This window comes from Chiloscyllium punctatum, chromosome 32, assembly GCF_047496795.1.
Source record: "Chiloscyllium punctatum isolate Juve2018m chromosome 32, sChiPun1.3, whole genome shotgun sequence".
In the NCBI taxonomy this organism is placed as follows: Eukaryota; Metazoa; Chordata; class Chondrichthyes; order Orectolobiformes; family Hemiscylliidae; genus Chiloscyllium; species Chiloscyllium punctatum.
The window spans coordinates 22,299,141-22,314,509 of record NC_092770.1 but is presented as its reverse complement, the minus strand read 5'-3'; the positions used below and the strand labels follow the sequence as shown (position 1 = coordinate 22,314,509).

The 15,369-nt window shown below is 47.0% G+C and overlaps 1 protein-coding gene across 2 annotated transcripts in view; it reads left to right on the top strand.

Annotated features, from left to right (window-relative positions):
- The first annotated feature begins 2,689 nt into the window (after positions 1–2,689).
- tbk1 (TANK-binding kinase 1) overlaps positions 2,690–15,369 on the top strand; it is a 51,098-nt gene continuing 38,418 nt past the window's right edge. The window contains exons 1-3 of one of the 2 annotated variants that reach the window (XM_072551886.1): positions 2,690–2,766; positions 10,140–10,261; positions 12,773–12,913. In XM_072551886.1, the coding sequence (XP_072407987.1) occupies positions 10,175–10,261; positions 12,773–12,913 (228 nt within the window). In that variant the 5' untranslated portion in view covers positions 2,690–2,766; positions 10,140–10,174. Of the gene's footprint in view, positions 2,767–7,234; positions 7,255–10,139; positions 10,262–12,772; positions 12,914–15,369 lie in introns of those variants that run through there. The other variant, XM_072551887.1, reaches the window with a different exon arrangement.

Here is a 15,369-nt window from a genome sequence, read left to right as displayed (position 1 = left end):
TTTGGTCAAGGTCCCATTGTAATCTGAGGTAACCTTCTTCGCTGTCCACTACACCTTCAATTTTGGTGTTATCGGTAAAGTTACTAACTATACCTATTATGCTCACATCCAAATCATTTATATAAATGATGAAAAGTAGAGGACCCAGCACCGATCCTTGTGCCACTTCACTGGCCACAGGCCTCCAGTCTGAAAAACAACTGTCCACCACCACCTGGTCTTCTACCTTTGAGCAAGTTCTGTAATCAAATGACTAATTCTCTCTATATTCCGTGAGATCTAACATTGCTAACCAGAATCCCAAGGGGAACCTGACTGAAGCCTTACTGAAGTCCATATAGATCACACTTACCGCTCTGTCCTCTTTAATCCTCTTTGTTACTTCTTCAAAAAATTCATTTAAGTTTGTGAGACATGATTTCCCACACACAAAGCATATATGACTATTCCTAATCAGTCCTTGCCTTTCCAAATATATGTACATCCTGTCCGTCAGGATTCCCTCCAACAACTTGCTCTTCACTGACATCCGGCTCACTGGTCGAGAGTTCCCTGGCTTGTCTTTACTGCCCTTCTTAAACAGTGGCACCGTGTTTGACAACCTCCAGTCTTCCGACACCTCACCTGTGACTATCGATGATACAAATATCTCAGCAAGAGGCCCAGCAATCACTTCTCTAGTTTACCATAGAGTTCTCGAGTACACCTGATCAGGTTCTGGGGATTTATCCACTTTTATGCGTTTCAAGACACCCAGCACTTCCTCCTCTGTAATATGAACATTTGATGGAGGCTGGTACAATAACAACATTTAATAGGCTTCTGGATGGGTATATAAATAAGAAGGGTTTAGAGGGAAATAGACCAAGTGCTGGCAAATGGGACTAGATATCTGGTCGGCATGGACAAGTTGAACCAAAGGATCTGTTTCCGTGCTCGTGACTCTATGACTCCATGACCATCTCAAAGGACATAGGCAGCCCGATACATGGGACATCATCCCCTGCAAGTTCCCCTCCAAGCCACATCCAGACTTGGAAGTATATAACTGTTCCTTCACTGTCGCTGGGTCAAAATCCAGGAACACCCTTCCTAATAGCCCTGTTGATTAACTGTGCTCCATGGACAGCAATGGTTCTAGAAAGTGGCTCATCACAATCTTCTAAAGGCCAATTAGGGATGGGTAATAAATGCTTGTTCAGTCAGAGATGCCTATATCCTGTGAATTAATTTTTTGAAAGTCTGACCTGGCAAGAAAATTTGAACCTTGAACCTATGTATTTTCTTCCTGTAAAACAGAATGGAATCCTGATGTATTTATTAAAGGAGCCCAAATGACAAAGCAAATCATTTCCAATGCATGGATAAAAATTTTAAATGGAACTCATTTAATCATGGGCAATGCTGATGAAGGCTCAGATGCAGTCAAATCATAAGAATCTGTTAATCTTCAGTCCCGAACCCTAATGGAAATGTTTCCAGGAATATTGGCAGTTGTCCTTTATGATTCTGTAGACCCTAGAGCAGTTTCTACTTCGGTGGTAAATGTGACCCCACTATTTATTAAGAAAGGGAGAGAAAAAATGGTAATGATAGCCTAACATCAGTATTAGGGAACAAAATCCACCAGAGTCCACCAAAATGTGATTTCAGAACATTTGGAAAGCATTAATGGGATTGAACAAAGATAGTATGGGTTTATGAAAGGCAAATCTTGCTTTAAATATCCACTTGAGGGTGTAACAATTAGAATAGATAAGGGAGAAGGAATGGATGTGGTGTACTTGGAATTTCAGAAGGCTTTTGATAAAGTTCCTCTTAAGGGGTTAGTGAACAAAGTCAAAGCACATATAATCACTTGCATTGAGAATTGGCTGACAGACAAATTCCCAGAAACTGAGAATAAATGGGTCTTTTACTGAGTGGTAGACAGTGTCTCTGCCAGGCTGTTCTATGAGAGGTTGGTTTGAATGGGCCTATATTCACTAGAATTTAGAGGGATGAGAGGGGATCCAATTAATATGTGTGAAAAGCTAACAGGACTAGTCAGCCTTTTTTTCATTCATTTGATGAGGGCGTTGGTAGCTAGGTCACCATTTGTTGCCAATCTCAGAGGGCAATTAAGAGTCATCCACATTGGGTATGGAGCCACATATGGACCAGACAAGGATGGCAGTTTCCTTCCCTAAAGGGCATTAAGTGAACCAGATGGGTTTTTCCCCGGCAATCAATTCACAGTCATCATTAGGCTCTAATTCCAGAAATATATTAAATTTAAATTTGACCATCTGGTGTGGTAGGATTTGAACCCAGGTACCCAGAATGTTAGCTGGGTCCCTGGATTAACAGCCAAACAATAATACCACTCCTCCCTTGAAACAGATAGAATGGTTTTGCTAACTGGGGGCTCTGGAACCAGGGGACACAGGGTAGGACATTGAGGACTGACATAAGGGAGCATCAGGGCCAGCTGGGCAGAATGGCCTACTCCAACAACACATCACATGAGCTCTGTGTAACGCCCTGTGAACTGTTGTCTCCGCCAACGCTGATTTAGCAATTCTCAGTTTCAGACTGGCAGCATTTTGACATTATCCCTCACCCAGTGTTCACCCTCAGGTTCAGTACAGTTTGGGTGGGAACCTTTGAGCTTCGGTCTCGGCAGCTGCTCGGACACCAGCCGCTGCTGCACAGGCGGAAGCAGCGGGGAGGAGCCTGGAGCCTGGAGCCGGGGAGGGGGGAGCGGCCAGGACTCGGCACTTTGAGGTAAACGGACCGGGACCGGGGGGAGGGGGGGGGGAGAGAGGGGGAGGGTACCGGCTTCACTAAGCGACATACCCCCCCCCTCCTCCCCCCCGGGGGGATACTGTGAGGAAAGGCCGTTCACTTCCAAATTCACGCAGTCTGACCCCCCACCCCCCCACCCCCCCCACAGTCTGACCCCCCACCCCCCCCACAGTCTGACCCCCACCCCCCACCCCCCCACAGTCTGACCCCGACCCCCCCACCGTCCTGACCCCCCCACCGTCTGCCCCCCCCCCCACGACCCCCCCACCGTCTGACCCCCCCCCCACCGTCTGACCCACCCCCCCCCACAGTCTGAACATAGAACATAGAACATAGAACAATGCAGCACAGAACAGGCCCTTTGGCCCACGATGTTGTGCCGAACTTCTATCCTAGATTAAGCACCCATCCATGTACCTATCCAAATGCCGCTTAAAGGTCGCCAATGAATCTGACTCTACCACTCCCACGGGCAGCGCATTCCATGCCCCCACCACTCTCTGGGTAAAGAACCCACCCCTGACATCTCCCCTATACCTTCCAACCTTCACCTTAAATTTATGTCCCCTTGTAACACTCTGTTGTACCCGGGGAAAAAGTCTCTGACTGTCTACTCTATCTATTCCTCTGATCATCTTATAAACCTCTATCAAGTCACCCCTCATCTTTCGCCGTTCCAACGAGAAAGGCCGAGAACTCTCAACCTATCCTCGTACGACCTACTCTCCATTCCAGGCAACATCCTGGTAAATCTTCTCTGCACCCTCTCCAAAGCTTCCACATCTTTCCTAAAGTGAGGCGACCAGAACTGCACACAGTCCAACTGTGGCCTAACCAAAGTCTGAACCTCACAGTCTGACCCCCCACTCTCTGCCCCCCCCCACACTCTGACCCCCTGACCCCCCCCCCACACTCTGACCCCCCCCCACACTCTGACCCCCCCACACTTTGACACCCCACCCCCACAGTCTGACCCCCCGCAGTATGACCCCGACCTCCCACAGTTTGACCCACCCCCCCAGTCTGGCCCCCCACAGTCTGACCCCCCCGACCCCCCTCACTCTGACACCACCACCCTCACAGTCTGAACCCCCACCCCAGTCTGACCCCCACCCCCCACAGTCTGACCCCCACCCCCCACAGTCTGACCCTCCCCGACCCCCCACCCCCCCCCAGTCTGACCCCCCAACCCCCCAGTCTGACCCCCCCATAGTCTGGACCCCCCACATCTGAACCTCACAGTCTAACCCCCCACTCTCTGACCTCCCACACTCTGACCCCCGTCCCCCCCACACTCTGACCCCCGACCCCCCGCACACTCTGACCCCGGACCCCCCCACACTCTGACCCCCCCACACTCTGACACCCCACCCCAACAGTCTGACCCCCCCACAGTATGACTCCGATCTCCCACAGTCTGACCCCCCCACCCCCCGCAGTCTGACCCCCCCACCCCCCGCAGTCTGACCCCCCCCACCCCCCCGCAGTCTGACCCCCGCCCCCCGCAGTCTGACCCCCACCCCCCGCAGTCTGACCCCCCCGCAGTCTGACGCCCACCCCCCGCAGTCTGACCCTCCTCCACAGTCTGACCCCCCCCCACCCTCCCCCCAGTCTGACCCCCCCCCACCCCTCCCCCCAGTCTGACCCCCCCCCCCACAGTCTGACCCCCCCGACCCTCAAACCCCCCCAGTCTGACGTTTGACCCCCCCTTCACAGTCTGACCCCCCAACCCCCCCAGTCTGACACCCCGACCCCCCACCCCCCAACCCCCCAGTCTGGACCCCCCCCACACTCTGAACCTCACAGTCTGACCCCCCCCCCCCACATTCTGACCCCGACCCCCCCACACTCTGACCCTCCCATACTCTGACACCCCACCCCCACAGTCTGACCCCCCGCAGTATGACCCCCGACCTCCCACAGTCTGACTCCCCCTCCCCCCCCCCCCCAGTCTGGGCCCCCCCCCCACAGTCTGGCCCCCCACAGTCTGACCCCTCGACCCCCCCTCACTCTGACACCCCCGACCCCCCTCACTCTGACCACCACCCCACAGACTGACACCCCACTCTCTCAGTCTGACCCCCCACCCCCTCAATCTGACCCCCACACACCTTCATTCTGACCCCCCCCACCCCCAGCTGTCTGACCCCCCCACCCCCACCCTGACAGTCTGACCCCCCACCCCTGTAGACTGATTTAACCCCATCTCAGTCTGACTCCACCTTCTGTCAAAAAGACCAAAGAATACAGTAGCAGAATTAGACTATTAGGCCCATCAAAATCTGCTCCACCATTTGATCATGGCTGATATATTTCTCAAACAGGAGCTTGTTAAAACACAGCAGACCAGGCAGCATCAGGAGGTGGAGGAGTCAATATTTTGGGTATAACTCACCTCCAGTCCTGATGAAGGGTCTCAACCCGAAATGACGACTTCACCACCTCCTGCTGCTGCCTGGCTTGCTGTGTTCTTCCAGCCTCCTGCTTGTCTACTTTGTAAACCAACATGTTTCTCAATTCCATTCTCTAGCCTTTTCCTTGATCCACGTTAATAATCAAGACCATATCTCCGTCTTAAAGACACTCGATGACTTGGTCTCCACTGCCTTCTGTGGCAACAAGTTCCACAGATTCACCACTCTCTGGCCAGAGCAATTCCTCAGCATTTCAGTTCTCAAGTCCCAGTCGGTTCTACTAATGGAAACATTTTTCCGTATCCACTCTATCCAGGCCTCTCAGTGTTCTGTAAGTTTAGATGAGATCTCCTCTTTCTAAACTCCCATCGCGTACAGACCCAGAGTCCTCAGCTGCTCCTCATATGATCCCTGGAATCATTCTTGTAAACCTCATCCTCCAACACCAGCATATCTTTCCTTAGAGATGGGAATGAAAATTGCTGTAGTCTCACCAGAGCCCTAAACAGTCACAGCAATGCATCCCTGCTCTTGTATTCTAGCCCTCTTGAAATGAATGCTGACATTGCATTTACCTTCCTAATTGCCACTGAACCTTAAGAGAATCCTGAACTCAGACTCCCAGGTCTTTTTGTGCTTCAGATTTCCAAGGCATTTCCTCATTTAGAAAATCGTCTATGCCTCTATGTTTTCTACTAAAGAGCATAACCTCTCACTTTCCCACATTGTATTCCATCTGCCACTTCTTTTGCCCACTTTCCTAGCCAGTCCAAGTCCTTCTGCAGCCTTCCTACCTCCTCAACACTACCTGTCCCTCCATCTGCAAACTTAGCAACAATGCTTTCAGTCCCTTCATCCAGATCGTTAATATATAAAGTGAGTAGTTGTGGTCCCAACACAGACCCCTGCGCACCCCACAAGTCACTGTCTGCCATCCTGAAAAAGACCCCTTTATCATTTCTTTCTGCCTTCTGCCAATCAGCCAATCCTCTATCCATGCCAATATCTTGTCCCTAACACCATGGGCTGTTTTCGTATTTAGCAGCCTCGTGTGCAGCACCTTGTCAGAGACTTTCTGGAAATCCAAATAGATCATGTCCCCCAGCTCTCCTTGCTCATTACCTCCTTGTAGAATTCTAATAGATTTGTCAGGCATGACCTCCCCGATGAAGCTGTGCTGACTCATCCTTATTTTACTGTGCACTTCCAGGTTCTCCACCATCTCATCCTTATTACGGAGTCTAAAATCTTACCAACGACCAACATTAAATCTCTCCGGCCTGTAATTTCCTGTCTTCTGCCTCCGTTCCTCCTTCAATGGGGGTGTTTCCATCCGCTATTTTCCAGTCCTCTGCGACCCTGCGAGTACACCTTCTCCAGCCTCAATGTCCAGGGTCCACTCTATCTCTCTTACCTTTTGATATCTAAAATAAGACACTTACAAGGTTCTTTTATATCACTAGCTAGTTTAGTCTCGCATATTATCATTTCCTGCCTTACTGGTTTTTCTAGTTATTTTCTGCTGGTGTTCCAACACTTCCCAATCCTCGGGCTTTCAACTAATCTTCACATCCCTGTATGCCTTTCATTTGCTTTTATGCTGTCCCTGACTTCCCTTGTCAGCCATGGTTGCCTGGTCCTCCCTTCCTTCCTTGGTATGAATTTCTGCTGGGCCTCCTGAATATTGCTCAGAAACACCTGCCATTGGTGCTCCACTGTCTTCCCTGCTAGGCTCCCCTTTCAATCAAGTCTGACCCCTTCCCCACAATCTGAAACCCCCATCCTTTCCCCACAGTCTGACCCTCTCCCCTCCCCCCCCCCCCCCCCCCCCCCCCCCAGTCTGACCACCCAATAATCTGTCCCTCCTCCCCTGCCTCCCCACAGTCTGACTTCCTTCCGACCATCTGATCCCCCTGCCTATCACTACTCACCCCACAGCCTGTCCATCCCCCAGTCTGACCCTCCCACTCCCCCAAAGCAGAAGTCTGCGCTTGTCTGTATTGAGCCAGGATGTTCCTTGGTGTGAGAACACATCATTGATTTAGTGCACAAGGTAATATTGTTGACAAATCTGTGTCTTACAACAGTGCCTGAGCTTCATGCCCAGTCAGTCGATGTGATGTGTCAGGGATGTGATGAGAGAAATTAGATGTGTCCCATACAGTATTGGCAATTTTCTTTTGACGTACAAAGCTTATCAAAATGTCACTAGGCTACAGAGAGCTTAAGCACTGAAGAGGCTCGCTGTCCAAGCTTTTACATCTTGTCCTTATCAGGACAGGCATGCATTTGGTAATCAGGTGTTTGTCACGGTGAGTGCAGGATTAAGACAGTCTACTGTCTGTCTCTGTCTCAGCAGTAATAAAGCTCATTAATTGGCAACATCTTCCCAAATCTCGCGTCTGTTAGCTCACAATCTGGTTTCTGTTGCACTGATTGAATGTGTCCTAAATGCAGGAATATTCTGATTCCTGCCAACTAAATTACTGCGTTAACACTTTATTATTTAGTGTATTCCCTTTATTAGTTAGTGCTGCTAACAAGGAGTGCAAGTGAGCTAACTGTTCTTGCTGCACAGTTGTTTTCTGTGATCAAGCTCTCTCATCTTCTTCAAAGTAATATTGCTTTCATCAGTTTTTTGGGATAATTAATTGCACGCCCTATTTAAGAGCACTGGAACATTTTTGCGGTGTTCGTGGTGCTAGGTAAATGCAAGTTATTTGACCATGTAGCAAGAGCCCTGAAAACCTGAGTTGAAAGCTGTCGCCGTTGCTGAGAAATAATTTCCAAGATTTTTGGGAAGGAGACAAATCACAATGAGGCCATTCAGCCCTTTGAGCCTGTTCTGTCTTTCAAACAGCTCATGGTTAATTTTTGGCCTCTTTGATACTTTTCCCACTATCCTCATGTCCCTTGATGTCATTCGTATCCAGAAATCTGTCAGTATCCACCTTGAACATGCTGAATGACTCAGCCCCCAAAGACCTGCATGGCAGAGAATTCCTGAGTGAAGGAATCCAAAATGGCCTGACCCTGATGCTGAGAACATATTCCCTTTTTCTAGACCCAGCGACCAGGGGAATCAGCCTACACACATCCACCCTGTCAACGCCTGAAAACTTCCACAAGCTCAACTCTCGAGAGTTGACCCGTTTTCTTCTCAAACTCTTCTTTTGAGCCATTTCTGCCATCCCAAAGATATTTTATAAGAAAGCCACAAAATATGTGAACCAAAGAGTGGATTCATTGAGAAAATTGAGCTGCACCTTTTGAAACTTTGATTTTGTGCAACACAAAGAAATGTCCTTCACTTTCCAAATCCAACTAATGACGCTGCCTCAGTTTGGCTAGAATGTGCTCTGCTTATCTAGGAACAGGTGCAGGTTGTTCGAGTCAAACTTTGATCACAAAGCAATTTATGGGAGCACTTTCAGAGTTTAACTAGCTAAGTCTGTGTCATTTGTCAGCACTGAGTGGTGGTGAGCTTCCTGCCATTTTGTTCTCCTCAAGTCTTCTTGAGAAGACCACCTCCTCAAGGTGATAGATATAGGACAGATGTTAGAAGTAATTTCTTTACTCAGAGAGGATTAGGGATATGGGATGCACTGCCTGCAACAGTAGTAGACTCGCCAACTTTAACGACATTTAAGTGGTCATTGGATAGACATATGGATGAGAGTGGAATAGTATAGGATGGATAGGCTTCAGATTGGCTCCACAGGTCAGCGCAACATCGAGGGCTGAAGGGCCTGTATTGAGCTGTAATATTCTATGTTCTGTGTTCAGTACTGCATTAATTGTGTTGGTAAGGAGAACTTTGCAAGATCACAGGGTTGCGTTTGTTGTCTTTTTCAGTGCCTAGGTCAGTTCAGGTACTCTGTCTAATTTAATTCCTTTTTTGAAGCATTGCAGTAGTTTGATACAACTGAGTGGTTTGCTAGGCCATTTTAAAAGGGAGTTAAGAGTCAACCACATTGCTGAGAGGCTGAAGTCATGTATAGGCCATGCATAGTGAGACTGGCAAATTTCCCTTCCTTGAGGTTGAATCAGATTAACTTTTACAACAATCGGCAATGGTCATACTTAGATTTTTAAATTCCAGATTGGGAGAGTTTGAATGAAAAAAATTGATTCAGGTCTGGTCCCCAGAACATTACCTGCATCTCTGGGTTATTAGTTCAGAGCCAATACCAGTCCACGATTATCTCGCCTTAAAGGGTTAACTCAAAATGAGTAGGAAATACCTCCATCTCCCAATGTCAGGCATCTACTGCCCCCAGGTTCTGATAGTTACCCAGTCAGTCATCAGCAGTGCTTTGTCTAGCTCAGGCAGTAGATAGCTGTGGAAACCTCCTGCTCTCTTTCAGTGGGAAGTTTCAGATTCTCATCACCTTCATTGCCCTGGTCAGTTGTCAGAGTCACTCTGAACACTGCTGCATTTGGTTGGATCTGGCAAAGCTGATGTGATCTAATCTTGTTCTTGCTGAAATGATTATGCTCATCCTCCCCTCCGTAGTTCTTTGGACTACTCATCAACTGTGAATTCTGTTAAACGGGGAATTTCTAGTGATTCAAATTGGTTAGTTTGGTGAGTTTAGAGTCCTTTGCATGGTGCTTTATGGTTGTGTTTTTGGGAAGGAGTTAGTATAACATGCTCAAGGTGTTGAATGACCTTTTCCTGTTCCTAAGAATGCGCACAATGAGCTGAGCCTATTCACCCGGAAACAACTGTATTGCGTTGTTCAAGGATATAATTTTAAAATTTGGAATGATAATCAAGCGTACCTTTCTAACTCCTCCATCAAGGGACTGCTTCCTCAAGTCGACCTGATTACAGAGCTGCTATAAGGGGCATCCCAGAGTCTAGCCTGCTGAGGTCGTTGAAAAGTGGCCGCCTCTGAATCTGAGCTTTGATTCACTCCTGTGCTTTCTCCCCAGGTTTCCAAGCCAAAGAGATTTCAGACGCTGCAGTCATGCAAAGCACATCTAATTACCTGTGGCTCATCTCTGACATCCTTGGGCAAGGAGCCACTGCTAATGTCTATCGTGGACGGCATAAGGTGGGTTGTGCAGGTTCACTATGAAAGAAACTTCTCAATGTTTCCACATTCTCCCTCCACAGAAGCTGCCTGGCCCGCTGAGCTTTCTATGTTCATTTGAGAACTACACAGGGGCAGGTTGTAGGTTCAGCACTTCATTAATACCTCTCGATTAACTTTGAAACCTTCGTTTTAGAATGCCGGCTATTTCTCAGATTAACCTGAATCTGTAACTTAGGTTAAATGGGCTGGTCGCAGTTTTTTTTCTCAGAAGTTAGATTTTGTTTTCTTATGAGGTTACATTATGCAGAATTTATAGCTAGTGCAAACAGAATTTAATGGAATCATCGGGACTGATTTTGACACTGAGAGAGAATCAGGGCCGAGTTGTCCAGATGTAATCTTTTCCTGATGGGCTCCAGTTTCTTTCACCTCTCCCAAGAGTTAACAATGGGGAACTATGGTGTTAGCAAGGTTGACATCATGATGCTCAGGGGTATAAAGAGTTTGGAGCAAGCTTGTCGTATCAGTTGACCCTTCATTTTTCTGTGCTCAGAAGGGTCAACTGCCAGCATCCTCAGAAGCTACAGTTTGTGCATATTTGTATAAATCCAACAGCAACTAGTAATTGTTGGAATACAGTGACCTAGGCCTAGGCCACAGTAATGCCTATTTGCACTGGCATCTAGTTGATAAAATGCACTCAAAATGGTGGTGCTGATTGGCAGGGGGACACAGAAAATTGGGGCTTTGTGCGATTGAGTATAGATTACTGTGTGGTGCTGAAAAAGCACAGCCAGTCAGGCAGCGTCTGAGGAACAGGAGAGTCGACATCTCACACATAAACTCTTCATCAGGTTGGAGCTCTTCCTGATGAAGAGCTTGTGCTCGAAATATCGACTCTGCTGCTCCTCCGCCTCAGATGCTGCCTGACCGGCTGTGCTTTTCCAGCACCACACTTTTCGGCTCTGATCTCCAGCATCAGCAGTCCTTGCTTTCTCCTGAGTACACATTATGTCGAGACAGCGCAGTGGTTTCTGAAGATCAGCCTCGAAAGTTGACTGTACTATGTTTTTCATGAGGAACAAACTTTTTTCCCATCATTGAAGTATTTTCAGATTGCCTCATTATTCAAGGACTTCCCATCCCCACAGAAACCTCCCTGTTTGACTGGAAATCACATGACACGTACTATCATCATGACACTACTGGTAAATGGAGAAGTACTCCAGACCCTCATTAATTTAGGATTACCTTGCTTCATTCATGAAGGCTGCTTGTTTCAATCTTTTAAATGAACAGTACTTTTGGGTCTTTAGCTGGTTACCGCGCAGTAAGACCTTTGGCCCATGATCCAATTCCCTTTTTGAACACCTCAGCTGAACATATATTCATGACAAGTCTGAGGCAAAGCATTTCAGATCCCAACAGCTTGGTGCACAAAAAGGTTTATCCTCAGACCGATGACCAAAAATCCCTTGACAATATTCAGGGAAATTGTGTACTGACTACAGTTACTTCCTCAACTAATGGTACAAGTCAACAGAAACGTTTCAGAACAAAAATAGGCCATTCAGCCCATCGTGTCTGCACTAGTGAATATGCTAATTGTCCATTCTAATCCATAGGCTTGCAGATTATAATGCTTCAGGTTCAGTTTCAGGTTTCTTTTAAATGAGCTGAAGGTGTATTCCTCAACTACAATGCTCATCGCTTGTCCACACCTTGCTGTTTATACAGGGCCTTGATGTGGCCACACCTTGAGTATTGTGTACATTTTTGGTCTCCTAGTCTGAAGAAGAACATTCCGCTATTGAGGTAGGCCAGCGAAGGTTCACCACCCTGATTCTGGGGATGGCAGGACTGGCATATGAAGAAAGACTTGACCGAGTAGGCTTGTGCTTGCTGGAATTTAGAAGAGCAAGAGGGAATCTCATAGAAACATATGAAATCCTAATGGCTAGATTCGGGAAGAATGTTCCTGATGTTGGGGAAGTCCAGAACTAGGTGGTCACAGTCTAAGAATAAGAGATGAGCCATTCGGACTGAGATGAGGAAGAATTCTTTCACTCAGAGTTGTGAACCTGTGGAATTCTCTCCCACAGGAAACTGTTGGGGCCAATTCATTAGATACATTCAAGAGGGAGCTGGATGTGGTCCTTGTGGTTAAAGGGTTCAAGGGGTATGGGGGGAAAGTGGAAATGGGATTGTATGGTCAGCCATCATCGTATTGAATGGTGGTGCACATTGGAAGGGCCAAATGGCCGATTCCTGCACCTATTTTTGATGTTTGTGCTCGTTGCATACACTTGTTGAGGAAAGATGAGAGAAGACTGGAGTGGAGTATAAACACCATCTACTGGTTGGGTCAAAAGGCCTGTTTCTGAGCCCTATGTTTTGTTTCATCCTATGTCATGACTGTCATGTTTGTCTACGTTAGTGACTACTGTACCTTAAATTTAAAAAAATTCTTGAGCTGTCTTAGCAAGAATTTGCAGCAAGTAATTGAGAGTGTTATGTAATTTCTCACAGAAAACAGGTGACCTGTATGCTGTCAAAGTATTCAACAACATCAGCTTTCTGCGCCCGATTGAAGTACAGATGCGGGAATTTGAGGTCCTCCGGAAATTGAACCATAAAAATATTGTGAAACTCTTTGCAGTAGAAGAGGAGGTATGGAAATCACAACCTTTCATTCCTTGCCTGTCTGATTGGTTTTGACATGGACTCCAAAACTCTTCACCTTCTTCAATAGAAAAGCTTAGTTTGAAGCTTGCGTGAAAGTTGACCCAGGGGCACTTGTGGTGCAGTGATAGCATCCCTGTCTTGGTACCAGGAGGCCTGGGTTCAAGTCCCACGTGCATCTAATTTTCTTTGTTCTTTAGAAAATAGGCGACAGGTTTAGATCGAAGATCTGGATCGGAGCAGGCTTGGAGGGCTGAAGACTGTGTTCCTGTGCTGTAATTTTCTTTGTTCTTTGTTCTAAGCTGTGTAATGGCATCTCTGAATAGGTGAAAGCAAAATGAAGCAGACCCAGAGATTGGTCTGCAGAACTGCCTGTGCTGGGTTGTGACTAGCCTATATATGCTACGAGCAGTGGATCTGTTTTGGTGTTCAGCAATAAATAATGCTCCTTTCCGATCAGGCTTCCTGAGTCATTACACTTATTTTCCAGTTATGTCTGTGATCATTCTTCCCTCACTAGCTTTAGGGAGTATTTTAAATTTAAGTACTTTGAAGTAAAAATAACATCTTACACTTTGGAAACAGGCAAGAGTTGTATCTCTGAGCCCACGTCACAACTTAATGTTTACATTGTGTGTGTGTAGCAGTGGATGTGTTGACAGGAATCCAAAACTGACTGAAAAGAAAATGCTATTAACTGGACTGAAATGAAAGTGATACTTAACTGCACTATCAAACAAAGATCCGGGCTGAGTTATTCTATCTCAGTAACCCAGCAACTTTAAAGTGATCCCGCCCCAAAGCACCTTCTCAATTTCTGCCAATAGAATGGTTAGTCAGTCAGCTGAACTGTTAGTTTGTAACTTCCTTATATCTGTTAATGATGCCAGTGCTGGGCTTAGGCCAGGAGAAAGGGAGGGCTGCAGATGCTGGAGATCAGTGTCGAGAGTGTGGTGCTGGAAAAGCACAGCAGGTCAGGCAGCATCCGAGAAGCAGGAGAATTGACGTTTCTGGCATAAGCCCTTCATCAGGAATGAGGCTTATTCCTGATGAAGGGCTCTTGCCCGAACGTCGATTCTCCTGCTCCTGGGATGCTGCCTGATCTGCTGTGCTTTTCCAGCACCACACTCTCGACACTGGACTTGGCCAGCACACACCTCACACTCCCCAGAAAACACCAGAGAATCTTGAACTGATCTTAAGAGCAGAGCAAGGACATTAAAAAACAGGTCATAAAGTGAAAAAGAGGCTATTTCCACTAAAGAGAATCATTTAAATAGGGGGCACACTGAGGAACCTTGATTATCTGATTAACTGAACTTTGGATTATCCGAACAAGATCGCAAGGTCCTGATGCTTGGCTAACTATGTTATTCGGCATTCGATTAACCAAACTCCCCACCTGCGTCCTTTGAGCAATCGAGGTTCTCTGTACTCAACAAAATAACTGAAGGACAGAGAAGGATAATTCTGCTTTTGCATTGCCTTGCAGTGTACTTCCTGGAAAGGAAATGGAAGCAGATTTTGATATCTATTTAAAAAGCAATGTTTGCAGCAGCAAGAACAAGGGACGGGGTTAACCGAAAAGCTTTTTGAAAGAGAGAGTACGGGTACAATTAGCTGATTCCATGAAAAAGCTGTCACTGTCCCTTCCCAGCCAAGCTCTGTGTGAAATATTAAAACCTTGCCTTAATGCCCTTCAGTGCTGATCTCAGCAGACTTGCACATCGGTGCAAGGTTTGTCTATATGAAAAAGCCCTCACACCAATTAGTAAACTGTCACACAATGAGTCAGCCTGTGGTGAATGAAGAATATTTGAGTCGCACCATGCTCTCACTATTCATGCACGTTCTCTGTACAAGTATGATTAAGGTACTCTTGTGGCCCTTTTTTCTTCCTTGCTGTCAATGCAGCTTTATTTTTGTGCATTTGCAAAATAGTGTATGGAGCCATCAGCTCTCCCTCGCATGTAGATGCCAATCAGCATACTAACCGTTGTCTGATTTGGCACATGACCCAGTGCAGATGTGATGGTGTGACCGCTGCTGTATGCAAACAGCAATGTGAGGCCACGGGCGAGTGCTCAGTGGGTTCACGTGAGAACCAGGTGCAGTTATCTGTCCAATTTATGGAGTAAGATGTGGCCAACTTCTGCACAGGATACTATCGTTGGCACATGCATTGAGTTATATAAGATCCTGATGGTGTTTGACCTGGTGGATGTGGAAAGGAAAATAAAAGGCCATTTAAAAAAGAAAGAGAAATCTTTGACTAAAAGTTATGTGTCTTTGAAATGCTCTTCCTCAAAAGGCAGTCTTTGAGTATTTTTGAGGCAGTGGAAGGGGGTGAAAGGTTGTTGGGGCAGAGGCAGAAACGTGAAGTAATCAGGAGAGCCATGATCCTGTTGAATGGCAGAGCAGACCTGACTGGGTTGTGTGACCTG